The 25,540-nt window shown below is 37.9% G+C and overlaps 1 protein-coding gene across 1 annotated transcript in view; it reads right to left on the reverse strand.

Moving 5' to 3' along the window:
* PREP (prolyl endopeptidase) overlaps positions 1-25,540 on the reverse strand; it is a 107,433-nt gene that overhangs the window by 19,690 nt on the left and 62,203 nt on the right. Inside the window, exons 9-11 of the mRNA XM_054061942.1 lie at positions 24,776-24,973; positions 22,291-22,394; positions 3,864-4,000 (exon numbers count right to left, since the gene is read on the reverse strand). Of these exons, the coding sequence (XP_053917917.1) occupies positions 3,864-4,000; positions 22,291-22,394; positions 24,776-24,973 (439 nt within the window). The remainder of the gene's footprint in view (positions 1-3,863; positions 4,001-22,290; positions 22,395-24,775; positions 24,974-25,540) is intronic.

The raw sequence follows: 25,540 nt of genomic DNA on the forward strand, positions 1-25,540 counted from the left end.
AATAATTATTATAGCAAGCTAGTCTCTATTTCCACAAGCAAACAATTTTTCTGTTGCACAGACTTTCGATGGGATAAACTCCAGAGCTCGGTAACAACTACTATACTACCAAAATTACAGATAAAATTTAGTATGTCTGTGCTCACTCTCAGCAATACTACTGTGATTTAGACACTTCATTACCCCATAGGCCACAAAATATACACCCAGTAATGTCACTGCCAGTGACAATTAATACCCACTCTAGTACGGTCAGTAGTAACGTGAATCAGGATCCTAAGTTGACCAATACTTCCAGGCAGATGCGTGTAGAGATTATAACAAACTTTCTCAAAGTGACTCAAAGGAGCTATGTTTTATCACATATATAATCAGGATTCATAAATGTTTTAGAAAAGTAAAAATTCCAAGCAATCAGACAGCACAAAATTCAAATTTCATATGCAATTCTGCTACTGTGTCCTGTGTTCTTCCAGGTGGGTTGTTGCTTCCAGATTTGATTCCAAGCCAACTTGGTGTCTGAGTTACAGCAAACTGCCCATTCACTCTGGATGCCTACAAAATGCCTCATTCTGCAGAGACAAGTCTGGCTCACTGCTCTTCCCAACCGTGTCTGTAGCCTTTAGCTTTCTAGTCCTGTTTTTCCTTCTCACCTGGGAGCAGGGTAAAGGAAAGGTGCAAAGAAAAGTGCAATGGGGTCAGGAAGGAGCCAGTGGAGGAAGACAGTTAATTCCCTGGAGAGCTCCTTTCAGTCCCTATCACTCTTAAGGAGCATAACACAAAAAATAAGAAGACAGGTATTGTTTTTAACAGTACAGAACAATGTAAGGAGCAAGCATACTTCACCAGAATTACTGACCTGCTGTCAGGTATTACAGCTGACAGAAATGCAGGCTAGGGCACTGGTGACGGGAAAAATACTGAGTCACTGAACTTGGTTGTTTTCTTGCCTTTTGTGGAGCAGAAGTAAAGCAACCGGAAGAGTAATCTTGCACTCTGCACCCTGGCTGCTATATTGCCTGACCTTTCTCTGGCCTTACACCTCCCTGCACCACCTTTTTGCTTAAAGGCTTCATACAATCTGGCCCTGTGGCAGTGAAATGCAATTTCACAGTCTGCTTCACAATCAGCTGTATTCCAGGATGCATTAGAAACTCCCTCTCTGTACCCACAGAGACACATACAGAACAGTGAAGGGAAACACGGTGGTTGCTGCAGGGTAATTAGCTGAATCTAAGGCATTAGTGGTGGGTTTGGGATGGCATTTCCCAAGCAGCTTTGCCAAGCCACTGCTGACAGTTCCATCAGTTTTAACTTGCATTTGCTATGGAGGCTGTATAATTAATGACAGTGCTCTAGCAGGCACCATATTCAAAATGCTACCAAATGCAGCTCTTCAGTCTGCAGGAGCATATAAAAGATGCATGCTTGTATTCAAAAATAAACCACTACTGTAACTGACTTAATGACTTTGGCCTATCATTTTCATAGTTACTTCTGGATCCTCTAGCCTGTTGGTTTGCTTCCATTGCTTTCAGTGAAAAAGATTCTATTTTCATTTTTTTTGTGTTGGAGAATAAATGAAATGCTACATGAGTTTCTGAGTTAAGCAGAAATAAGCTCCCCAAGCCACAGAACTGCCTCATGTTAATAGGTGTGAAATACCAGTGAGAAAGCATTGTACTGACTTGAAGAAATAAAAGATAAAAATGAACGACTGGAAAGGAGAAGATGGAGTGATTTGTGAAATGTTACAGGAGCCTTAAGTTCAAATACAAAAATCAGGAATATTTCCCCAGGAGCTTTTGTTTGCTTATTTGTTCAAAGGTAAGCAGGCTACTATTCCTTTGTGTTTCCATAGCTACATCTCAGCTCAGAATCAGGTGAACTATGCAGCAAGCCTCAGCCTTGACCATCTTGTGGCTGCTTGCTAGTGTTCATGCCTATGGTCACCTACAAAAAAATGTGACCGAACTGTGGTGCTAGGCTGTAGCTGGAGCAGCACTTGGATGTGGGAACTAGCTGTGAAATACTGCATCATACAATAACAGGGATCTTGTTAGCCTGCTTTTGGAATACTGAGGAGTAGTCCTCAGTGACTACTCAATTCTCAGGTTACTAATGATAAAGAAACATATGAAGGCTTTGGCTTTCCTTACTTTTCTTTCAGAAAGACAAGATTGAGAAGGAATATGTTGATATTACAGGGAGAGGATGAGGAGGGAGGTGTGGCGAATCATGTTTTATTTAACTTTTCAGTGGGACAATGCATTTTGATCTGGAGGTGAACAACAGTTCTCTGTACCTTTACTTTAAAGGGACAGATTCCTATTCCTATTTCACGAAATGTACGATGAACGTTTCTAGGTCACTGCTCCCACCCCCCATCTTCCTCTCTTCTGACCATCAGCTGCACCCTCTTGCTGCTCTTCACTGGACTCCTATGGGAGTCAATCTTCAAGTTGCCAAAGTGGCAGAAAATCAACCACTCTATTCTGTGGGGATAGTTTTCCGCCATTCACATGAGGTAAATCAGCTTAGCAAAGGTTCCAGCAAACACCAGGGCCAATGGATGGGAGATGGAAGAAGGTAGTGTGAGATACCATCTCCTTTTGCCAGCAGCCAGCTCATGTCAGCACTATGTGAAATTTTACCTTAAATCAACAGATACATAACATCATAATATTTACTTTAAAAAAGAAAAGATGGTAAGGTTTATCACAGTTTTCGGTATCTACAGTAAATTGTAATAAATCAGTGCTTGAACCTAATCTAAAAGGGAATTTAAAAACTATTCTGATTATATAATTCTGCCTCTCAAAAACCAAGGGCAATTAAAAATGTAACTTTGCAAGGCAGATAAAAAGCTTACAAATAAATATAGAACACAAGATGGGCGGCCCATTGTTAGACAAGGTATTTGCCAGAAAGGATGATAAACTGTAAATGCTATTTAGAAATACAATCACAGTGATCTGCAAAAGCAAGCACTACAAAGGGCTTCTTGAAATGTTCTGACTCTAAAGCAAGACTGGTAGCACCTGAACTTAATGAGATAGCTTCATAATAGATTATTTTTATGTTGGGGAGCTGCTCTTGCATTGTCTGAAAAACTGCTCCCCATTCAGTCCTTTGCATTCCTGTTTTCCTCCTTTCGCCTAGAAGCATTTTTTACGTATTACAGATAATCACTGCCTCTTTGTAAGTCTATATTCAAATTCCCTTGCTGAAGAAATAAGCCTTGTTTTTAAAGAGATCATCTATTCAAAAGAGATTATGGCTTTTGAGGGCTACAAAACCTGATTTGCACATAGCATACTTGGTTTACAATGCATTGTTCTGCATTTGCAGAGCCCATATCATATGCATCTCAAGACAATCATGTATCCCTTTTTCTGATCATAAAGGAACAGAATAGGATTTTGCTTCCAATGTAACTTCTTTAAAAGTAAAATATGAAAATACATGCAATATACGTTCACTTAAATGAATATTTTATTTTCTATAATATTTTAGGTAATTGTATAACTTGGGAAAAAAAGATAACTCCTTATGTTATTAGTTCAGCAAAGGGCTCAAATCCTTGCTTAATATATGTCCATACGATTTTCTGTTGAGCTTCACAGCACTTCTCTGCTCTGACATAGATCTTTCTGTGACCCTGGGCAAAACCCCTGAGTTCAGAACTAACAAAGCAAACAAATGATGTTTGGACACTGATGTGCAGTCTTTACAGCCCCCATGTTACTTCTCAGGCACCTGAAATGCATTACTCCGTCAGATCCATAGTCCACCCTGCCCTCAGTCCGTGACAGTTGTTAATACCAGATACTTCAGAAGAGGGTATAAACTACCTTGCTTACCTGTAGCTTGGTGTAATCGACATGTTGAAACCTCCATATCCATACAAGAAGGCAGGGTGAGAGCCATCCAGTTTAATTCCTTTCTTATGGATAATAAACATTGGGATCTTAGTACCATCTTTGCTAGGGTAGAAAACCTAAGACAAGATAAAAAGAAATATGAAATGCTAATATTGTTATAGCTCCCTACAACTGCTGTTAAAAAGAATCAGAGGCAACCACTTCCACAGCATCCAATGGGTAAAATCCTCTGAGCAATCTCCAACAGTTGTCTGGATCAGGTTTAGTAATGGCCATCACCTGCTTGGTTGCTGAATAGCTCTGGAAAATGAATCGAAATGAGACAATTCAAAGGATATGACAGTAATAATTTTTATGTACTTTATCCACTGGTTCTACATACAAGGGGTTTAAGAAAATACTACAAAACCAATACAATTCTCTGCAAGGGAAAACTGGCATTGTGAAAATATAAGAACTGCATCGTCCATCATATATGAAAACAGCAAAGACTGAGATGACAATGAGAATGAACAGAAATAAAACCAGACTTCCAATCTAAAATTATGATTTCTAAAGAGTTTTCCTTTTTAAAAATTCAAAATTTCAGACACTAGAGAACAGAGGACAGAGAAGAAAGCTCATGGTTGTGTGGTGACTTAATGAGACTCCACTAAACATCACATTATTTTGGATAACAGAGAGCTAAGCTACTACCAAATAAATATGTAAAACTCTCTGAAGATCTGGTCTTGTACTGCTGAAATCACAGAGAATAACTTTATATCAGTTGATGTAGCAGTCTTTGCTTGTAAAAACACACATTAAATCACAGGCAGAAGGCCAAAGATATTTAAAAAGTCACAGTATTTTGTTTTTAGTATAAGTACATTGGCATTAACAATATTTCTCAACAGAGTCACTCCAAACACCAGACTCAAGTTAAAAGAGTAAACTTTAAATAGCTGAAGACACTATTTCTTACTAAGCTTTGTGATAACAGCAAAAATACGACTACTCAACACTTGTACATGCAGCACGAATTCACCAAAGCAAGTCTGTATCCAGCAAAAGGGGACTAAGCATTGTCTCATCCGGGTGGTAACATAAGAAACTTCTGTAGCCCTCAGTATATTTTTAGTACATTTTTACATTACCTAGCAGCTAGAAACAGGACCCTAATTCTGTAGAATCCCCCAAACACATTCAGCAACAAAACCAAGCTACCTTCTGCCTTTCAGTAAACCAGCTCAAACCCCATAAAGTATTCACATAGCATGTTTTCATATGTTTTTCCATTACTTCTACTGCACCGTGTGAACTTAAGAGATAAATTCCGTGCACATACTGCAATTGCTTAACACAGTTCCTTTATATTCTTATTTTGATGCATGTATCTGCCTGCCTGCTCTAATTCAGGATCCAGAGTGCTTTATATTGCCAGTCAAGCAAAACATGTGGGTGTGAATGCAGTTTACTGCTTGTTGTGAAGCTCTGGTCGACTACGTTTCATTGCTTTGGTTTTAGCATCATTATTTGCAGCTTCTCGTCTTATCAGAACAAAAGAGAAGTAAATGAGGAATGACATTATTACCATTTTGTGGCATGTTTACAACCTCTGTGCTTTAAAAGGAAATAAACCTACCACACTTTTTATAAGCACATGGTCAACAGGATCTATTTTTATAACACATGAACCTCAACAGTAATATGAACCTGTGCAACACATTTATTCTGAGCATTGCTTGTAATGTGAAAAATGTAAATCCACATGGCATGTTGAAAACAAAATAAACACATTTAATTTTAGTTTATTACTACCGAAATGTGAGAAATTTCAAGTGAAACCACATTTACTTCCAAAGGCTTCATCAAAACCTTTAGACATACTCCAGATTCAGTATTTAACAGTTCCCAGCAGACAGAAAATTTCAGAACATAACCCTGAAGGCATTATTACACAGATGAAATCACTGTTTCCTACTACTGCCACAACTATACCTTTACTGACAAAATGCTCATCAGAACTCACTGCAGCAAAATAAAAAGTATTTCCATTCTTAGTATTTAGCTGGATACTATAAACAAATAAAATATCTGATGGATAGAAGAGCTGCTGAGGCTCATAATGAGAGGTTACAGAGACTCCCCTCCAAAATGCTATCCATCAACTCAAGTTGCTCCTGGAAATTCATGCAAGGGAAGCACCTGGCCCTCCTACATTTCCAGTCACTCACTGCTGTTGGCCAGTCCTTTCCCGATGATTAAAGGATGCCACTGATTTTCCTGCTCCTTTCTGAACATTAGGATTTTTTTTCAACCACTCTCTGTAAACTCTCTTCAGTAGTGCTTTTATCAGCATCAGTTAAGATTAAATAACATACCATTAAATGAAAATTCAACAAAACCAAAGATGCATGTCAAGGTGACACTTGCAATTTAAGTTTTCACTCCTATCTTTGCTAAAATAATGATTACTTCTACCTCTAAGATGAACAGGAGAAGGGGTGGAAATAATTCAGTGAGACACCGAGATACGTGAAGCTATTTAAACATCTCCAAATAGAATATTTTCAACAACCAATTCAATCTCACCTTTAAATTAGGTGTTATCTCTGAAGCAAGTCCAATGGTTTATTCAAGCAACCAATAAAGGGATGTGCTTCTATCTCAAAGATTAAGGTAAACTGGAAAGGGCAAGCCCTAAAAAGAAGAATTTCCCATGATGGTATTTCATGCCTAATTTTAGAAGCCCTCAGCTTTTACATGAGCAAATGCTCATAGAAGGTTACTATTGTTTTCTGCTTTATCGCAGTTAGGAGTGACCCACTTGTACTGGCTACATTGTACTACTCATTGTGTATATATTTTCAACTAAAGGCTCCCATGTCACTACTGTCATTAGCACACATAAGAAGAGGACAAATCAGCAAAGCGATTTTAGCAGTAAATGAATTGGGAGTAATGCTTCATACATATTTTTATGAATAATGAAACTCATCATTTGAATAGGGGCATGCTAGAAATAAATATTTTCAGCCTCCAGGAATGCACAAGCAAACTGTGTGGTTGACAGGGCACTCCTGCTGCTCGTAACCCTTCATGCTATTCTAGGACGACAGCAGGCGCAGTATACCAGCCCTGAAATAGTTGTTGCTAACTTCAGCTCACACTAAAGTTCCTTATTTGTCACACAGCAGAGGAGTCTCTGTGTCAGAAAGAATCACTTTCAATTCAGACGCTGGAACCTGAGGCATAAATTTATAGCACCTATTCTGATTATTACAACCCAGGGAGAAAGCAAAAGGTTCACACAATTGCTCATTACCATGAAGTACATGAAGATTAAGCTATACAAATTTAGTCATTCTTCCTTAATGCATACATATATATTTATACAGTGTTGGGGTTTTTTGGTTTTTGTTTGGGAACAATCAGCCAGCACTGTAGACAAACCCAAATTCAGAAAGACTCTATATGTATCCACTTCTGCCTCTGCAGTGACAAGAAACATCCTCTCTACTGCATCACCAGGAGGCAAAATGAGTGTATTTTAGCTTTTGAAAAGCTAAGGGGACTTGAAAGAGAGAGGCTGGAGATAACGTTTTTCTCTCAGCTATAGAGACAATACAGCCAGACATTGACACTTTACATACAGACCTAAAAATAATTTTGGCAATCATCCACTATGCACTTATCTTGTGAGTAAATATGCAATCAGTATCTTTGACTATTGAAGGAAGTGATACAATCACCACAACAAATAAAGAAACAAAACAAATCTGCCTGAGTACTCACATTGTGCCACATAATTAAAAATACCTAAAACTACTGAAACTGAAAAGAAACTTCCATTTTCAGAAATTAAAAAACGTAGCAATCTGTAAGCATGCACTTTTTCTCCCTCATCTGAAATATTTCCCCTGTTTAAACATGGAGAGATTAAAAGATGTATGCAATTACAATTGTTCGAAAAAAAAAAGTGCAGGTACACCTGAAATTATCTTACTTTCAGAAAGTAAAAAATCTTTCTAAGCAAAAATCAAGCCCAAACTTGTAGAGATTTAAAATTAATCTTATAAAGGTAAGATTTAACACTGTTTTTTAAATACTGCTGTAAAACACAGAAGAAAAAAATAATCTTATCCAAACAGTTGTAATGCATATATTTTAAGCTGTGAAAAATATCTGAATGCTTAGAAACCTTTTATAATTTTTCTGACTTGCTCATCAAATTAAAATCCAATTAAAAAGTATTTAGTTTGGCTTTTCAGAAAGAATTATTTCCTGTAGTTAATACATGAATTTTACATATGAAAAGAAACTTTGACTTCTGGGACTTGAAAACATCCCTTAAGTCACAGCAGGCTAATTATTCTTAGAAAGCCACTAGTGATTCTAAAAATGTCTCTCTCAACTTCTCCTTCAAGATTAGGTACTACATACCAGAGATACCAATTCTTTATGTGTCTTTGTGTGCTTGATCCAAACCAGGTACACTCGTTACACTCTTGTGTAACACAAGAGTTACACTTGTCACTAGATTGACATCCATTGTGTGAAATGCCGAAGAATTTTACAAAGAGCAACTAAAAAGGTATAAAACTCATGCTAGAATATCTTATTATGTTCAATAATTTAGGTTTAATAACACAAGACAATGCCTCTAAAATGAGTTTTGTTCCAATGTCTTCTATGTTAGTTTTACCAAGATAATTCCAGTTGAAACATATACAGGATGTAGCAGTCTCATGAAATTTAGCTATTGTTTTCTGCTTCTGGGTAAGAACGACTGCCCTCACACACAGCTGATATGATTCCACTAGCAGCCACCACAAAGTCACAGGCAGTGCGAGAGAAGCACAATATCCTGCTGAGTCCCAGAATACACAGGTCTGAGTGAAGCATGCATGGCTGTGTTGAGCAGTTCATCAAAGGCAATAACTAATTCAGCTTTTATTTCCTGGAGCTGCATTTCAGGCATCCAGTTTCACATAAATTATTTACTTCATTATGTGTGAAATGAAGATTTCTCATCACACTTACACTCACGTTTGTATTTTGAGATTTGGGGAAGAAAAGCACAAGCAATTCATAGTATATTACTTAACGTCACTTATGCTTTCCCAAACATCACAAATGGTTTTGAAAGGCTCACAAATTTAAAAATCCCTCCCAACTATATTTGGAAGATGACAGGAAGAGTAAATTTAAGGGAGCAGTCTTTGAAGAAGTTTTTTTTACACAGACAGTGGCATCGGGGTGTTCAAACCTATATTTAGGTACGGTGCCTGAGGCTGCGCAATGCTGCACAATAACACCTCCGACTAACAGCTGCTACTCATTGCTTCAGAAAGGCATGTCAGAAAGACCCTGTCTTCACAGGAGCAAGTATGAACACTGGCAGACAGGGAGAAACCCTCTCCTTGAGGTGCCAGGGCAGAAATTTCATTGATTCAAAGAGAATTATGTGCTGCTGTGCACACTCCTCCTCACATCCCATTCAGTCCCTCATTGCTTCTGAACTTACAAAAAACCCCGATACCAATCTGGGGCTAAAGACTATATACCACAAGTAAAATGTCTTATCCATTGCAGCAGTGGAATGGATTCAAGTATAAGGCCACCAGTGGCCCTGTGGGCAGTTCTGACAGCCAGCAGCCACCTGTAAGAGTAGCTCTTGCTAACCAGCAGTCTTTGTATTCCTGTATACAGGATGAACCAGAAGCCAGGAGAAGGAACTTATCACTACACAGCAAATCCATGTGATCTGAATTTTCCTTTCTTCAGAGGGGAATCCTCATCAATCTTCTGAAAGCCTCTTAAATTAGTTTCAAAGCAATTCGGTGCAGGTTGCAAAGCTTGCTTAATACAGAACTGGAGAGGGGCCAAAGTAACTCAGTACAGTAAAAATTCAAGCAAGTAAAGCCCAGAAAGAACATCTACTACAGATGTCTGCAAAAGCACTATGGAAATAATCAGAAAACCCTTTAGAAGAAATTGTTTCACCACCCACTGACCAGGACAAAAAGCAGCCTCATGCTGCCAGAGGCAAAGTGCCAGGAGATGGTCTTTTAGAAGAAATGACTTCTAAGTAAGTTTGGCTGCCTACCTGCAAATGACTGCAGGGAGGTATCTCATGGGGTGGTGGGAGGAGACTGGGGAAGGAGAGCAAAAAATACAGCTGAAAGTTCAGAAATCCTGCAGGACTAGTATGGTAGAAAAGGCTTTTAAATCATACTTTTCTAGATTAGTTAAAAGGCAGCATTCTCATTACATAAAACCTTAGTGGTAAATGGTATCCAATGAGACCCCTCTACTCCATTTGTGCAGCCTGAAAGACTTTTCATCTCTTCTCTAAATGTTTATCCTCTGCCCCTTTCAGTGTCATCTCAGAGCTTCTTGCAGCGGAATAATTAGCACCTGCTATATACAGTTATTCCTTTTCTTTCATCAATTTGCCTTAAAGAAAACTTAGTGTACAGTGTAGAGAGAGAAAGATATCAGGGAAGTAACATTTACCTTTTGAGTTAAATATACATTCTAGTTATGTTAAAAATTAAAAGGCCCCACAGACAAAGTTACAGTCTTTTTCTTGAATTACCTCTGTGCTTACACATTCAAGAAATAGATTACTATGAAGTAGTATAGTGTAAGATAAATAACCAGCTGTCTGAATGGAAGTAGCACACCACTGTAAATAAAAACATAAGTAACAGCTGCTGGCTAGTGTAATTTCTTTTCATTAAATCAAGCTTTACTTCATTGTAAAAACTGCTCTGACAGAAGACAACTCACTGTAATAGCGTGTAGGAATTAGAAAGCAAACACCATTCATCTTTACCATGGCAGAAATCAGTTCACGTTGTAATGATAAACACTGTGAGAATGAAAATGTAGAGGCAACTTACCATGGGGCAAGCAAGGGGAAGAACTTTACCTTATGCAAGCTACTCCACAATAACTATTCTTATTTATGCTTATACACTGTGGTAGGCGCACGTATCTAATTCAGTACGCTAAGAAAAAACAAATACTCACTCAAACATTAAGCGGCTAATTCAGCTTTTCTGTTTCTGACTCCACCTTGCTCAAAACTTGCTTGATTATCTCAACACAGCCCTGCTGTTGAGCTTTTCAAAAAGATGACAAAATCCCTGTTGTTTTTCCTTCTTAAGACAGCGGCAACTATGTGATTTGGAGTGCCCAACTTTCACTTGTAAACTAGTATCCAAAAATTCTCACACAGAACATATTCAATCTTGACACTGGTGATGTCAAGAGTCCAGCTTGTGTCAAAGGCCCAAGAGGACCCAGATATTCCACTCACATTGCCAAGAAGCTTTATTTATTACTTTCAGTAGTTGGACAATTTCAGAGCAGTTTGCACTCTCTTCACTGGAGACTCATATCGTGTTTGTAGATGTCAAGTTGGTTACTCAAAACCAGAGATGCTATAAATCACTAACCACCTACAAAAATTCTGCACGTAGCCAGTACAATGTTGAAAAAACAACTGATACTCTTCTTTACGACTTTTTGGTTTGAAAAGAGCAATCAACTACACCAGACAATGTATGTCTCAAAATCAGTCCCAGATCATTTATCCTGTGAATATTTATTCTGAAGAACTTACTGAAATAAACCAGTCACTTTCAAGTATTGCGAAGCAGTTCCATTTGTGCTTTCTCACTCAAATTACAGGTACTAATAATTTAATTTCTGAGATATAAGCTTGAATTTAAGTTATCCACTTGTGCCTGTACATGATTAAAACAAAATCTCAATATAGCAGCAGCAGAAAAAATAAGTCCCTTGAGAATGGTCAAGGATAAATGGAAGTCCTAGAAAATATTTTGGATGCTAGAAGAAAATAATTCCAAGGAACAGATGCTATTGATTCGAACAGTTGTGTCTTGGTGACCACCTCCTTGCTGTGGAGCCATTACTCCAGGCTCATCTATTGTTTTCAGATTTGCAGTACTCATTGTACAAAGAAGAAAAAGCACCCAGAGAGTAGCACAATGAAGAAACAGCACCCAGAGAGCAGCAAGAAGTAGAAGAGAATTACAGGAATGAGTTTTTGTGACGCAGCCGTAACAATACTTAGGGAAAAAAAAACTAAATCAAAACTAGTACAAAACAACCCAGCAAAAATTTCACTTGGTGGCATAATTTCCAGACAGATGTCATAACCAAGACTTTAAGGTGCTTCATAACAGGAACATCAAGAAGTGTGCTGATGCATGAATGAATGACAAAAGAGGAACACTTTTTTTTTTAAAGCATAATAAATCAACAGACCAAATGTCCAATGATGTTGAGTCAACTTCAGTGAATGCTAACAGATCAAAACCACCACTAAGTAGAAGGAAAAAGACAGGGATGCACCTATTGGTAAGATTCCCTGATTTTAGGCATTCTACCATTATGCTTTGAAGCTTTTCTTCATCTTGTTTATTTTAAGCCATTAGTGATGATCACTGTGCACTATTACTTTCAAAAATAAGTGACAAATTGGCTGAAAAGCAAGCAGTTCAGGGAGCTGTCAGGGAGAATATATATATCAATTTTTCCCTGTCTGTGAGAACAGCAAGCCAGAACTAAGGAAACCATCTATTTTTTACATCATTCATCTATGCACTTGAAAAACTAGTTACTATGAATAATAATGATATTTCTAGGAGGCTTCCCTTGTCCCATAAATTTCCTGGGAGACGTCTCAAGGACAGAGCAGAAATAATTAATCTAAGGAAAGATGATATTCTATCAGTACCTCTGGGCAATGCTGATAAAATCAAATCAACCACTAAATGAAGATGCTAACTAGGTTACCCTTAATAAAATTGCACACTGATGAATTTGTACTGGATCATAGGCAGACAAAAGCCCACAGAAAAAAAATCATAATTAGTGATTGAATTGTTTCTGTTTTTTTTCCTTAGGAAAAACATCCTTTCAGTACAGTCCAACATCTCATAATTTTAAAATTTTTACTACTTCTGTTCTTATACTGAGGCACAAGAGACAAGTCTCTTGAATGATCCCACTCAGATGAGTGTTCCACATACACAAGTTGACAACTGCATCGCTGGATACCCATCAACGCACTTTGTGTTTAATTTCTTATCTCTTCACCAATGAGTGACAACTTCTAGAAAAAGAACCCAAAAGAAACAAAACCACCAAACTTGTCTAGATACAAATCTATTGATTAAGAAGCTTTTTTAGCTCTGTCTTACATACTAATAATGTAACTTTTTTTCTGTGTTTGGTATAAACGGAGACAATGCCACTTGAAAGCATCTAACTTCCAACATATTATTAAGAAGTTTGACTGTGCCACAGAACACTGATAAAAGATAAACCTTCGAAAGGTTTTCCAAACCACCCTGATTTCTATTTGGCAAAAAATATTTTCTCAGTACAAACTTAACTGCTTGTAACTATTATGCTACCATCTTGGTTAACATGCATCCTTTTCTAAGGTTTCACATTCACAGTGAAAGCAAGAATGTAGCTTTAGTTGACAAGATATGCTATCATTTGCTTGCCTTTTTTCTTAAAATTGCAGTCTGCTCCAAGTAGTGGCCACACAGCCTCATTTACTTTGCAGGGGCTCCTGGGTTATGAACAATTTACAATAAATCTGAACCGAGTCTATGTAAGATCTTTCAAATTGCTGTTTTCCACTAATATTGACCACTCTCAATTCTATTAATCCGTTTTCCATCACAGTGACGAATTTTAATTAACAGCAACAACAACACTACTAATCCATCAAGCAGTTTTGGCCCCGGGTGGAGAGAGTAAGTAGAATCTTCTTGGGTTGCTGTGATATATAATACAAGTTTATCTGCATTTTTAATTTGTTTTAAATACTACCAAATATAATTTCTGTCTCCTGTAAGTAGTTAATGCATGCATATCATTATTAATCTTCCAAATGTATAATTTATTTCTCTGCCCTGCTTTCAAGCTTTGGTTGGTAAGGGCCCTGTAATGGCCTGCATTTGTACGCTATCTAACACACTGGTGAATATTGTCCATGACTAAAACTCCCAAGTGCTGCAATAACACAAATGACTAACGGAGTAAAAACCTTCTACTTTGTTCTCTACAGGCTACAGTACTACCTTAAACCTCTTTGTATCAGCTGTATGCCAAGCCTAATAAAAGACTGCATAAACTAGCTACCAGCTTGTATATGCTTGGAGGCCTGCAGCTCTGAAACACAAACTTCCCAGCTCTGCCAGAGCCGTTTCTATTCTGAAAACATCCCAGTTCCCTGGTAGCCTACAGGGACACCATTCAGACTGAGAGATGCATCTACAGTGAAGTATTTAAATAGAATATGGAGCTGCAAGGAAGCTTAATTGCTGGCAGAAAACACTGGGATGCTGCACAAAAGAGGGGACAAGGGAGTGCTTTTTGGAAGGAGAAACAACCAGAATGCAAAACTACCTGAAAAGGTAAAATGCAATCCAATAAATCCAGAAATGCAACTTACTATACTTGGACAGGTGCAATCACCTACAGGGGAGGGAACAACAGACAAAATAAATAATTCAGAAAAGTACCTTGAAGTTATAGTACACACCAAACTGAACTTGAACAAACAACAAACTGTTAGGGAAAAGGCAAACGCTGTACTGGGACATAAAATATAAGCAAACATCTCACCCACAAACCATATGAAGTAATGCTTTCTGATATATTGAATATTTGCAAAGCCTCAGTGAGAGTGGTGTGTTTGGTTTAAAACATAGCACATCATATGCTGGTAATCAAAAGTGATTCCAGGGAAAGAAAGAAAGTGGTAAGAGGCCCAGAAAATACAATCTACTAGAAAAACTGAATAGAGCACACCTTTTTTATTTTCAGTCTAAAGAAAAAAAAAATACAGGTACACATAGTGAGTGTGCTCTAACTAGAAAGAGAATGACCTTCATGTCTGTGAGGGACACAAAGCAATGCATTTTAACTGTGGCAAGGGAATTTAGATGAGACCTTGTGGCAGACACCCTGCTCCCTGCAAAAGCAGTAAATACGGGGAGCCACTGGGACCAATTGCCTAGGGAGACTGCAGGCTTTTAAGCACAAGGCAGACAAAAGCCAGGTGGGAATGGTACAGGCAGAAGTGACCTGCCATAGAGCCCAGGAGAGATCAGCATGCTCTAGGCATGGTAGCCACGAAAGCTAACTTTGGGACATTGGTACAGGCTCATGTCACCGCCACCTCCAACCACAAGAAAAGAGGGAAAAAAAGAGAACAAGTGAAAGATGATCGTTTTACAAAACTATGGCGGTTTGGGAGAAGACCAACGAGGAAGTTTACACATACAAAATTCACAGGAACAACTGGTGAAAAAAGAGATACATTAAAAAAACCTCACCACTTACATTGAGAATTTGTACTAGTTAAATTTCAGAAAACAGTATAAATTCTTAAATGTTAAAAATGTAAATGTTAAATATGTGTAAACACCTATAAACAGAGTGCACAATATTTTATTCTTAGGTAGCATGGGCTTCCCTAACATGTGAACAACTCTAATTACTATTGTTCTGCAAATCTTGAATTTGAAAAACACTCCATGGCAGACACATATATATATACCTGTGTATATAACTTTTACTAAATTTAAGTCCCCTTCTTCAGAAACATAATGACTACTCAACAGACTTACATGACAATCCTTGGCACAGTACTGAAAAATACAACCAAAAGAGCCCGGTTGTCTCAGTGGCCTGGTAAAGGAATTCTCTGCCAGACCAATGGCTTGAATTCTAGCCCACACCAGTGGTAACTGACAACTGAAACCATCTCATAACCTTTTGCCAACTGTGTGAATAAACCCAATGACTGTGGTCCACAGTGATCTGTCCTCAATGCAGCATTATCGTCACAATTTAATGCCCCCTGGGAAGGCTCCACAAGGCAAAGTAATGGGTGGGCAGATGCAGAGGAAAATTCCCACACTTGCAGAGGAGCGCTCTCATTCTGAACAATGCTGGCACACCGAAGTTTGACATTTATCCTCAACAATGGGGCAGAGAAAAGTGGTAGCTACCATGTCTTTCTTTCAGTGGAGGATTATACATGCAGTCCTTAGTGTGCCAAAATTTTCCAATTTTATGACTGCTTGGTCTAAGCAAGTATTGAACAGCTACAAACAAGCTTTGGAGCATTTTTTTGTGGAAGCATCCTTTGTGTTTGATTCTCCACCAATGATGGAACTGCCATCCAATCTGCCCTATACAAGACACACAAACACTGTGCTGATGAAAAGACAGAGTTTTGTCAGCATTTAATACTATTACAGATATCAGGAGTGGGGGCTTTTTTATTGATGCAGAGGTTCTATGAACTGCTACTTGTGTAAGACTGGCTTGATTAAGTTTTCAAACTACATCTGAATACTCATCTCTGAGGATCAGCAAAAAGAGGAGTAGCAAACCACTGCCATTAGAACAGCAAAGCCTCCAAACATGTCCCTGGTGCAGCATCCCATCAACGTGCAACCATGGGCAAATATCTGAATGTTTCTGCTCCTGTAGAAAGAAGCTAATAATACTTACTATCTTTGAGAAATAGTATTGATATGCTTATAAAAAAAGGGAGAAGAAAAGTTGAAAGAAGATTCCCACTGAGAATCTTTAAATAGAATTCTGACTTGTCTTGTGAAAAGGGAGTTAATTAAAATAGTAACGTGTTTGTGGTTAATTATTGGAGGTGAGATCAATAACAGGAGTGGATATGAAAGCTGGAGAAAAAACAGAAGGGAAAAATCTTCAGTGGTTTGTTCAGAAAGAGGACAAAAAATGAGCACTTTCACTCCAAAAATATCATTATTTTCATCTGTCTATATCAGCAAAGAATCTACCTACTGAGATTCCTGAAGGCTTAAAAACACAAGAACATTTAAGATGTCTGAGTGAATGACATTTAGTTGATGGTAAAATGTATTAGGCATTTATAGTAAAAATAAAAACTGGTTTTTATTCAGAATTAATAATGCAGTCAATTAAGACATGGGAGGCTGTTAATCAGTTTTTTAAGTTCTTGTTTAAAGCTCCTGTGTGTAAAAACAGATTCTTTACATTATGTTCAATGACTATCGTTCCATTTTAATCCATGTTATTTTACACTGTATTTTAAGAAATTCTGAGAAAGAACTGGAGCACAGAATGCAGCTTGGAATCAAGTACATCAACCAATGTCTCTATTCACTAGGAAAGCAGAAAACAAACCACTACAAGCTCAAACAAAAGTTCTACTGAGTAAGGCATAAGAAGAATATTTCACAATTAATTTTAGTTAAACTACTAAGTAATCACTTCACTTGGAGACTTAAATGAATGTTTTTTTTAATGTCTTGAGTATGAAGGTTCTACAGACTCTCTTAAAACACTTTTCAATTTCCTGCATGTTTAGCAGAAAAAGGAACAATCTAATATAAAAAGCTTAGAACTACTGAATCACAAAGTCTATATGACAATTCAAATGAACACAGAAACTGGCATTTTTTATATTATCCCTCCACACTGTGCGGTCTGATATTGTGCTAATTCTTCCTAAGAGCAGTTCTGTACTCGATCTCCATCTGAAACCACACTTCCATTGTTCTGCTTTCTACTGAACAAAAGCTCTCAACATCTTAAATTGTGCAGCAATACTCTGTGATACGCAATAAGTGGATAAAGCAACTCCAAACAAGTTTTTTGTTTTAAAACAAAACTTGAACTGGATCAGTGAAGAAAGCAATGCAAAATCCTATCACTTCATGCTTTTGGAATATAGAGAGATCTGATTCTCACTTGAGACACTTAAGGAGTGTCATGATCTGCCAGAATTACTAATGGGAATTATATGAAAGGCACTGGGTGGGTCTGCTTAAATAAAATGGGTGTAGAGCCAACTGGTACTCCTCTGCTCAAGCATAAGGATTTAATAGTTCAAGAGCATATAAAGGCATTATGGGAAATCCTTTACTCGATACACTTCTGGAGATAAATTCCTTCACACCAATACTTTCCCCCCTTAAAAAGGATTGCACCATGGCTGCAAATATGTAACATATTTAATATACAATCTCTCGACTTTCAAGAAGTGCAGGGCCTTAAAACTAGAGGACTATGTTTGCAGTTAGTGTTTCTTCAGTGACATGCAATTATAAGAGATAATGGCAGATTAAAGCAGTGATCAGAACAACCACATGTCAAGGGAGTAAGATGCTAAATCCACATCAAGAGACAGCCAATATTGCCAGAATTGTCACTGTGATTTTGTTGATGTCCTCCAGAGTAAGACTGTTGTCTTGGCACCAAAACCACAGTCAGTCAGTGCCAAATACTGGCAGAGCTGAAGACTTCAATATTCCTCCTTGGAGTTCTGACGGAAGCAACTCCAAGCTCATTTCACCCCTGCAAGAGGGCAGGTGTCTGTCACACTATGGCAAGCACTAAAACTGGTGCATTTCTTCACATTCTGCCTCCCACCCCCAAGTATTTCTTCAATTTCTTCCTCAGTGTAATATGGAACCACAAGGAAATAAAAGGAATAAAACAGAAACAAAACCCAATAATTAACTTTGTTTCCCCCCAAGTATTGATTCTACCCTGCCATGACATGAGATTGACAGGAGAGTCAAACCTCAAATACTTTTAGAAACAACAAAGTCCAGCTCCTCAAAAATCAATCCCCTTTTGGTTGTGCTGGATTCCCAGAAGAGGGAAGAAAAGGGTTCCCAAACAATTTATTCCCTTGAAAAGGGGAGAATTCCTTGTCTCTGCACAGAATTAATGTAAAAAGTAAATGCCTCTTCTCTGGTATGAGTGCTTTTTCTCAACAGTGATAAATTTGGAGCTACTGAATTTCTCTCTAAACTCCAGTGACCTATTCATAAATACTTAGATAAGCGAAAGAAAAAACAGTAACACCATCTCTACATCCACACTGAAAAACCACAGAGATCACAGCAGTTGTTGCACTGCTAAGCAGGTTGATCTTCCCCCAGCTTTCACAGGACACTGCTTTCCTCTGCTGACCTCCGCTACTCTATTTTAACAAGGGAATCCGATGCTCATGGAATGACGCTACTAGCAATAGCGTAGGCTACCAGGAATAGCATAGGCAGGTGCTGTGCACAAGTTACTCACACAACCCTGCCAATCAATCTCAAGGTTGACTCATCTTCTCTCAGCACTGTATTTTCCCAAAACAGAGATTAACTGTTGTGCCAAACTGCATGATGTAAAGTTCTGCTACGAACCAGAATGACTGTAGACAAATTTTCCCTATCAATGTCTCATAACTTGAAATCAGTACCATAAGGTCTTGACGATGGAGGTGAGAGACTGAACAAGTGGTGTTTCTCACAGCTCAGTGTTGGGGACAGTTTCATTTAGTATCTTTATCAATGATCTGGATGAGAGGATTGAATGCACTTTCAGTAAGTTTGCAGATGACACCAAGTTCAGTGGAAGCATTGGTCTGCTTGAGGGAAGGAAGGCACTCCAGAGGAATCTGGACAGGCTGGAGCAATGGGCCAGTGACAACTGTATGAGGTTGAACAAAGCTTTGTCAGTTTTGGCACTTGGGTCACAACAACCCCATGCAATGCTACAGGCTTGGGGAAGAGTGGCTGGAAAGCTGCCTGGCAGAGAAGGACCTGTCAATTGCAACATCTATTTCTAGTTCACCTCCAACTATTTTAAGGGCAGTACTGGAAAGTATTCAAAGAATGGCAAAAGGAGCCAAACAGCATTTTTATTGTTGGAATTTCAACACTTATAATCCTGCATATCAGCCTAAAAGTAGGTAAGCTGTGAGCCAGGCCAGAAGGCTATTTATCAGTGATTGTCACTGTGAGGTGCTAATATGGATAGGCATATAATAACTTAGTTGGACACTTTGTGAAGACAAAAGCCTTTCGTTTAAAGTAGCAATCAAGTTATTTATACACTAAAAAGCGTAGGCAAGTGCCATTTGCAAGTTCCTGCAAAAGTGTTTTTTCCTCCTGTAAAACCCACTCCAGACTATTTCCTGAAAAAGTCTGTCATTGTGATGGATGGAAGCATCCAGGGAGGCAAAGACAAATTCCAAAAAGTGTTTGGCAAAGGAAAAGTTATTAACACAATTTAATATTGCATTTATTATAACAAGAGTAGCCAGGATAAATTTTTGATGTGTGGCAAGTATTTAAATAGTCTGACTTTTTCATGAAGGTCACACAGAGTCTTTCAAGGTAAGGGCATATGCACAAGCTATGGCAGAGTAAGTTGGCAGAGTAAGAGTAATTATGGCAGACTATGTACCTGCAGGTTGTCACAGAATCAACAATCTACAGGCATGCTCTTAAGTCTGGTGTAAATGTCAGATGTGATGACAGCTCTTTTTTGACTGCAAGATAAGTTGGTTAAATTGTTCTTACTTTGGGCTGCCAAAAGGCAAGAATTTAACCTCAGGTACTATAAAGCAGCTGCTCTATGATAAATTTACCTAGTGTAGTAAACTATCACTGGTACATGCAGCGTCTATGAAATACTGTAAAGTGGATCCAAAAAAGCAAAAAGCAGGCACTGTGGCATTTTCAATTGCCATTAATTCAGGTTTCACACACACGACACCTTACACTTCAGTTCAAATCTTCTCAACTCAGTTACGTTCAAAGATTGCTGAAGAACAACAACTCATTAAAATTTCATATATGCTACACAAACAAAGCTAGGAGGATTGCTAGTCTTAGTAGGTATTTCTTCAGGTACATGAAATAAAGGATGAACCTTGGCAGGAGATTTGCCTTTCATTAAGGACGTGGATCAGGACAGAGAGCAACTTTCTTTTTCACTCTGATGAAAATAAAAATAATAAAATATTTTGCAGCGTTGTTCAGCACCTGCAATCAGTAGTTTTTGCCTATTCTTGGCATATTTCTTGCATTTTTTATTTTGTGTTTCTTCCACAATTCCCTGCAATGTTGCCCAAGTTTTGCAGTGGCTATGCAAGGCTCTCATCTAGGCTGACAGCCATTTATAAATTGCTTTGATAAGCTGTCACCTGCCTTTCATTCCGCCAAGCAGAAGCATCATCAAGGCTCCAAGTGGGACCCCACAAAGGGAAATGAGGACTAGAGTCTGGCAGAAGTGTGTAGCACTGGCAGGCTAAGTTACTACAGAGATGCCCAGGCAGTCCCAGCCTGGCCCTGACAAACAGCCTGTTTCACAGCTCTGTTGAGATTACTCCATGGATCTGAATGACACGGGAAACTAATTTCCAAGATGCTGCCACACTGGGATCATTTGTTGATAAAAGACAAAACCAGTTGAGTGGCCAGCCAAAAGTGCTCTTTATAAGCACTGATCCCAGTGTAACTGCACAGGCCACATCTCCCTAGAACTGGTGCTGAGCAGGAGTAAGTAAGGAAAAAAACAGAAACAGTGATATCGACTTCCACCCCATTACAGCCGAGTAGTGTAGTGCTGCCAGTGATTTACAGAGTGAAGGCTTCCCAGGGCACAGCAATAGCATGCATCCTCCTTGAAATTATGTGTATTAACATTCTACTTTACCTTAATTTAGGATGTAATTGATTTAAATGTAAAATGAGATTTTGTTTTTCCAGGCAATTATTTAATAAAATTTGATTTACTAGAAAAATACGTTATTTCTAATTTATGGCAACCCCTTCTAAACTCTTTTTAATTACAGGGGTATTTGTGTTCCATTATTATCCTTCTGAGTTTGCTGGCAATATTGTAATTGTACCAAGTTCTTTCCTGAAAAGAATGCTGCTTTCTTTCTCTGTTTCAGCTCACTATGCCCTGAAGATACCCTGCAGAAGTCTTTTAATAAATTTGAGTGAAGCAGTAAAAACACGTTCTTTGTGAGAACATTTCCAGCGAACTGTCCTCTACAACACTCTTATTTCTGTCTGGAGATGCAGAAAAAAAACATATGGAGCTATTTACAACCACCTCATGCACACACACTACTGTCTTTATGCTTATCAAGAATCTGCCCTGTGTATGTGCCAGAGGTAAAATTATAAAATAAGAGATTAAGAAAAATATCTTATGTCCTTTCAACACCTTGCCACAAGTTGCCCTGGCAGAAGAAATATATAAACATGGAAAGGCTTGATGTCAGCTCGATGTTAAAAGAAATATCAAAGAATACCATAACACAGGGAAAATTAAGGAATATATTGCCTCGTAATGTAAGGTGACTAAGGACTGAGTCTACCCTGTTCCTTGCAATGGCATCTTCGAATCTTTCTAACAAGACTTGCTGGAATTCCTTCAGAGTGCACACAGACCTGCAACCCAGGAGCTAATCAAAGAACTTGGACCTTTAGCCAAGTGCAATTTTGTTAAACTTTTGCATAAGTGATTACAGCAAGACAGCAAAATTCATATTTATTACCTGAATTGTCTGGTAAACAGAAGGATCAAATCCTTTCACAGTCACCTCCCGAAAAACTCTCGGCTCCAGTTCCTCTTTGGTCAGATCACAGTGATATATAATACCTAAAACAGAGTGCAGGTTTGTCAGCTTAGTGCATGTCCTTCATTAAAAGGATGCTGATTTAGGCACTCTGATGGAATAACATATGGCAAAGGTAACTCAGCAGTAGGAAAAACAGAAGGTCCAGTCACATTCTTTCAGTTACTATATAACATAACACAACACATACATACATACACTTCACCTGGGAAGGGTGCAAAGACTAACTGTACAGAAAAAAATGTCACCCTCCATACAAAGGCAGGTATTCAAAATGAGTTAAGTAAAATGGAAAAAAATATTTGTTTTCATGAAGTTACATAGCATTTATTGAGAATGATAATGTCGGAAGAACAAAGTATAAAGTCAATTTTAAAACATCTCTGGAGTCACCAGACTGAGAATAAATGTATCAAGAATTTCACTCAGGTCAACATTTTTCTCTTTGTGATAAATATTTTGAACTTACAATTCAAACAGACCCTCAGATAACGGAAAGAGCTAAGCATCCACTTGACATTGTGGCAGACTAGCACAGGCTACCCATGTAACTAAAATCAATTTGATTGTGTCTACTTCATTTTACATCCTGATCCTGCACATCTGAAGGCAACTTCACTTGCTTGAATTGTACCTATGATTTCCAAAGGATTGTGCACACGAGAACACTTACGTCAATAAGCAGTGTAAAACTTGTACATTGCAGCAGAGGCAGAATCACAGAGACTGCAGTAATCTAGACATTACACAGATGTGTAATTGGCCAAGAAGAATTTACATTTAGATTATAAATCCCATTTCCTGTCATTCAACGCTAATAACATTTGAGTGTGTGCCATAGACTGTGACTATCACGTTTGCACACTAGTTAACATAATACAAAATCCTAACATTCATGGATACATTACAGATACATACAACACAGAAAAGGAACCCCAGTGTAAATTATTCTTTGTTTTTCTGCTTTACAACAAGCAGGTCTCTGAAATTTTAAACATATACTAGGGAAAAGAACACTAAAAGTTAAGGCAACAAGCCCTCTCCAGTGATCCTCAATGTAATAAAATTAAGCAAGGTGGATAAGACTTGATAGAAACACTGTTGTTGTTTATATTTTAGATACTTTGAGGAAACCAGAATTAATTATTACAAAGGTTATAGCTATAAAAAATACATTGAAACATGAAATAATGAGGAACCATATCTGATATAGGGAATTGCCTCATTAAATCAGTTTTACAGACTGTGGAAAAAGAAAGACACAGATTGGCAAAGGAACACAGATGAAATCCAACATTTTTAATAACTGATAAAGTCTCTTTCTGTAATGGTGAATTAATGGGGGAATAAAAGTAGGACTACTCTAACCTGCTGGGAATTTTTTTTCTTCATTTGTCACAAAGTGACTAGCAAACCTAATGCAGGGTGACAGGTACAAACAAGCATTAAAGCTGCATTTCCCTTAAAAATCAGGATCCAGAAAGTGATGGAAAAGCACAAAGGAAAACACATTAGATGGTCACAGGCAGAGCTGCCCAAGCTCTATAATATACTGGCAAACATTACAGAGCGAGCAGGCAGAATAGCTGCATATTAGGAAACCACATGATGAAGCATAACCATAGTCATAGATTGCATTTCAGGAGTCAATCAACTTAATATTACAGTAACAAGCAACCGAACTCCTGGTACTGCATCTTTTGTTCTGTTTTATTTTTAGCGGCATGGCAGTTAATATTCAAAACCATAGTGATGTTTGGACCTGCGCTCTTTTGCTGGGTACTAAATAAATAAAAACCACTAGAGTGCTCACCTAAGTGTCTGACTGGAGTGGAGAGCAGGGATAAACATATTTTACAGGGAATAGCAAAAATTACTTTTACAGTGTCAGTATCTATGGTTTCAGAAGTGCTTTATTAATTATTTCACATATACGTTTACTACAACTTTTGTTGTAGGTATTAAAACACAAGTATGTTAATTTGTTTCTCATTAGTAAAAAAAGTGCAACTAAATACGAATGCAAATTATATCGATTTTTACTAGTAAAGTAGAGAGAACTAGGTTAACCTAAGTATAATGGCAACTGTCTTCAACAGAATGATTAAACATATCTTGCTGCATGAAGTAAAAGCAGTTAGAACGCTACAATTTCATCTCTAGTATAAGGCAGTCGAGTAATTTCTCAATGCGGGTTTCTTAAATATTAGTAGGCATATTATTTAGGCCTCACGGATCAAATACTGGTAAATTTTAAAGTACGCAATCACTACTCACTACATCGAGGGAAACAGTTTTATCTGCATCTTAGACATACCTAATAACTATTAAACATAGGAAAACAGGAAAGATATCGTTCCCAGGGAAAGGAACAATAACTAAAGGGAAAAAAAACCAATCTTACCTGGAGATAAAAAGGAAGTAAACTGATAGAATATTTCTGTATCCTTCTTTTGACCACTATATCCCACAATACTGCCAACCTCTAGGGGAAGTGTCTTGAGACGCGCACCAGTAGCCAGATCATGAAGGTACAGGATATTCTTCACGTCATGCAGATAGCACAAAACCAGCAAGTTGGACCTCACACAAGCAACCCATTCTGCAGAGTGTTGAAAAGAAAAACAGTCACAGAAAACATAGTAAAAAAAAAAAAAAACTGTAAAAAAGAAAACAATCAGACATAATCTGATTCTAAAATTCTTCAGCATACTTAAATAGGTGCACCAAAATTTCTGACATCCATTGACTTTAACTCTTAAATCTTTAGAATTCATTTGTGTTGTGGAACAAAATATGAACCGAAAAGTAAAGGCTGACATTCTTCAGAAATGCACTAACCATGTCGCTTGGGGCTAATTTATGCAGACGTAGGAATAAAGAATTGTTCAACCAAGATGCTTATGCATTTGGGGTGCTTACATATCAATACTGCTCAAATATCACAAATATATTTGTGATATTTGTGAAAGCAAACCTTTCATCTTTGCCAGCAATACTTACGGAAATGCTTGAAAATCAAAACAATCACTGTGAGTGAGACACAAGCTAAATTAATGAAAACAAACAGACACATGATCCTGTATTGCACATTAAAGCATAGAACCTAGAGGTTACTATTCATCTTCTTTTTACTGCCCAAGTAATTCAGGAGGCTGCTCTTGTACGT

Source organism: Cuculus canorus, chromosome 3 (assembly GCF_017976375.1).
Source record: "Cuculus canorus isolate bCucCan1 chromosome 3, bCucCan1.pri, whole genome shotgun sequence".
Taxonomy (NCBI): Eukaryota; Metazoa; Chordata; class Aves; order Cuculiformes; family Cuculidae; genus Cuculus; species Cuculus canorus.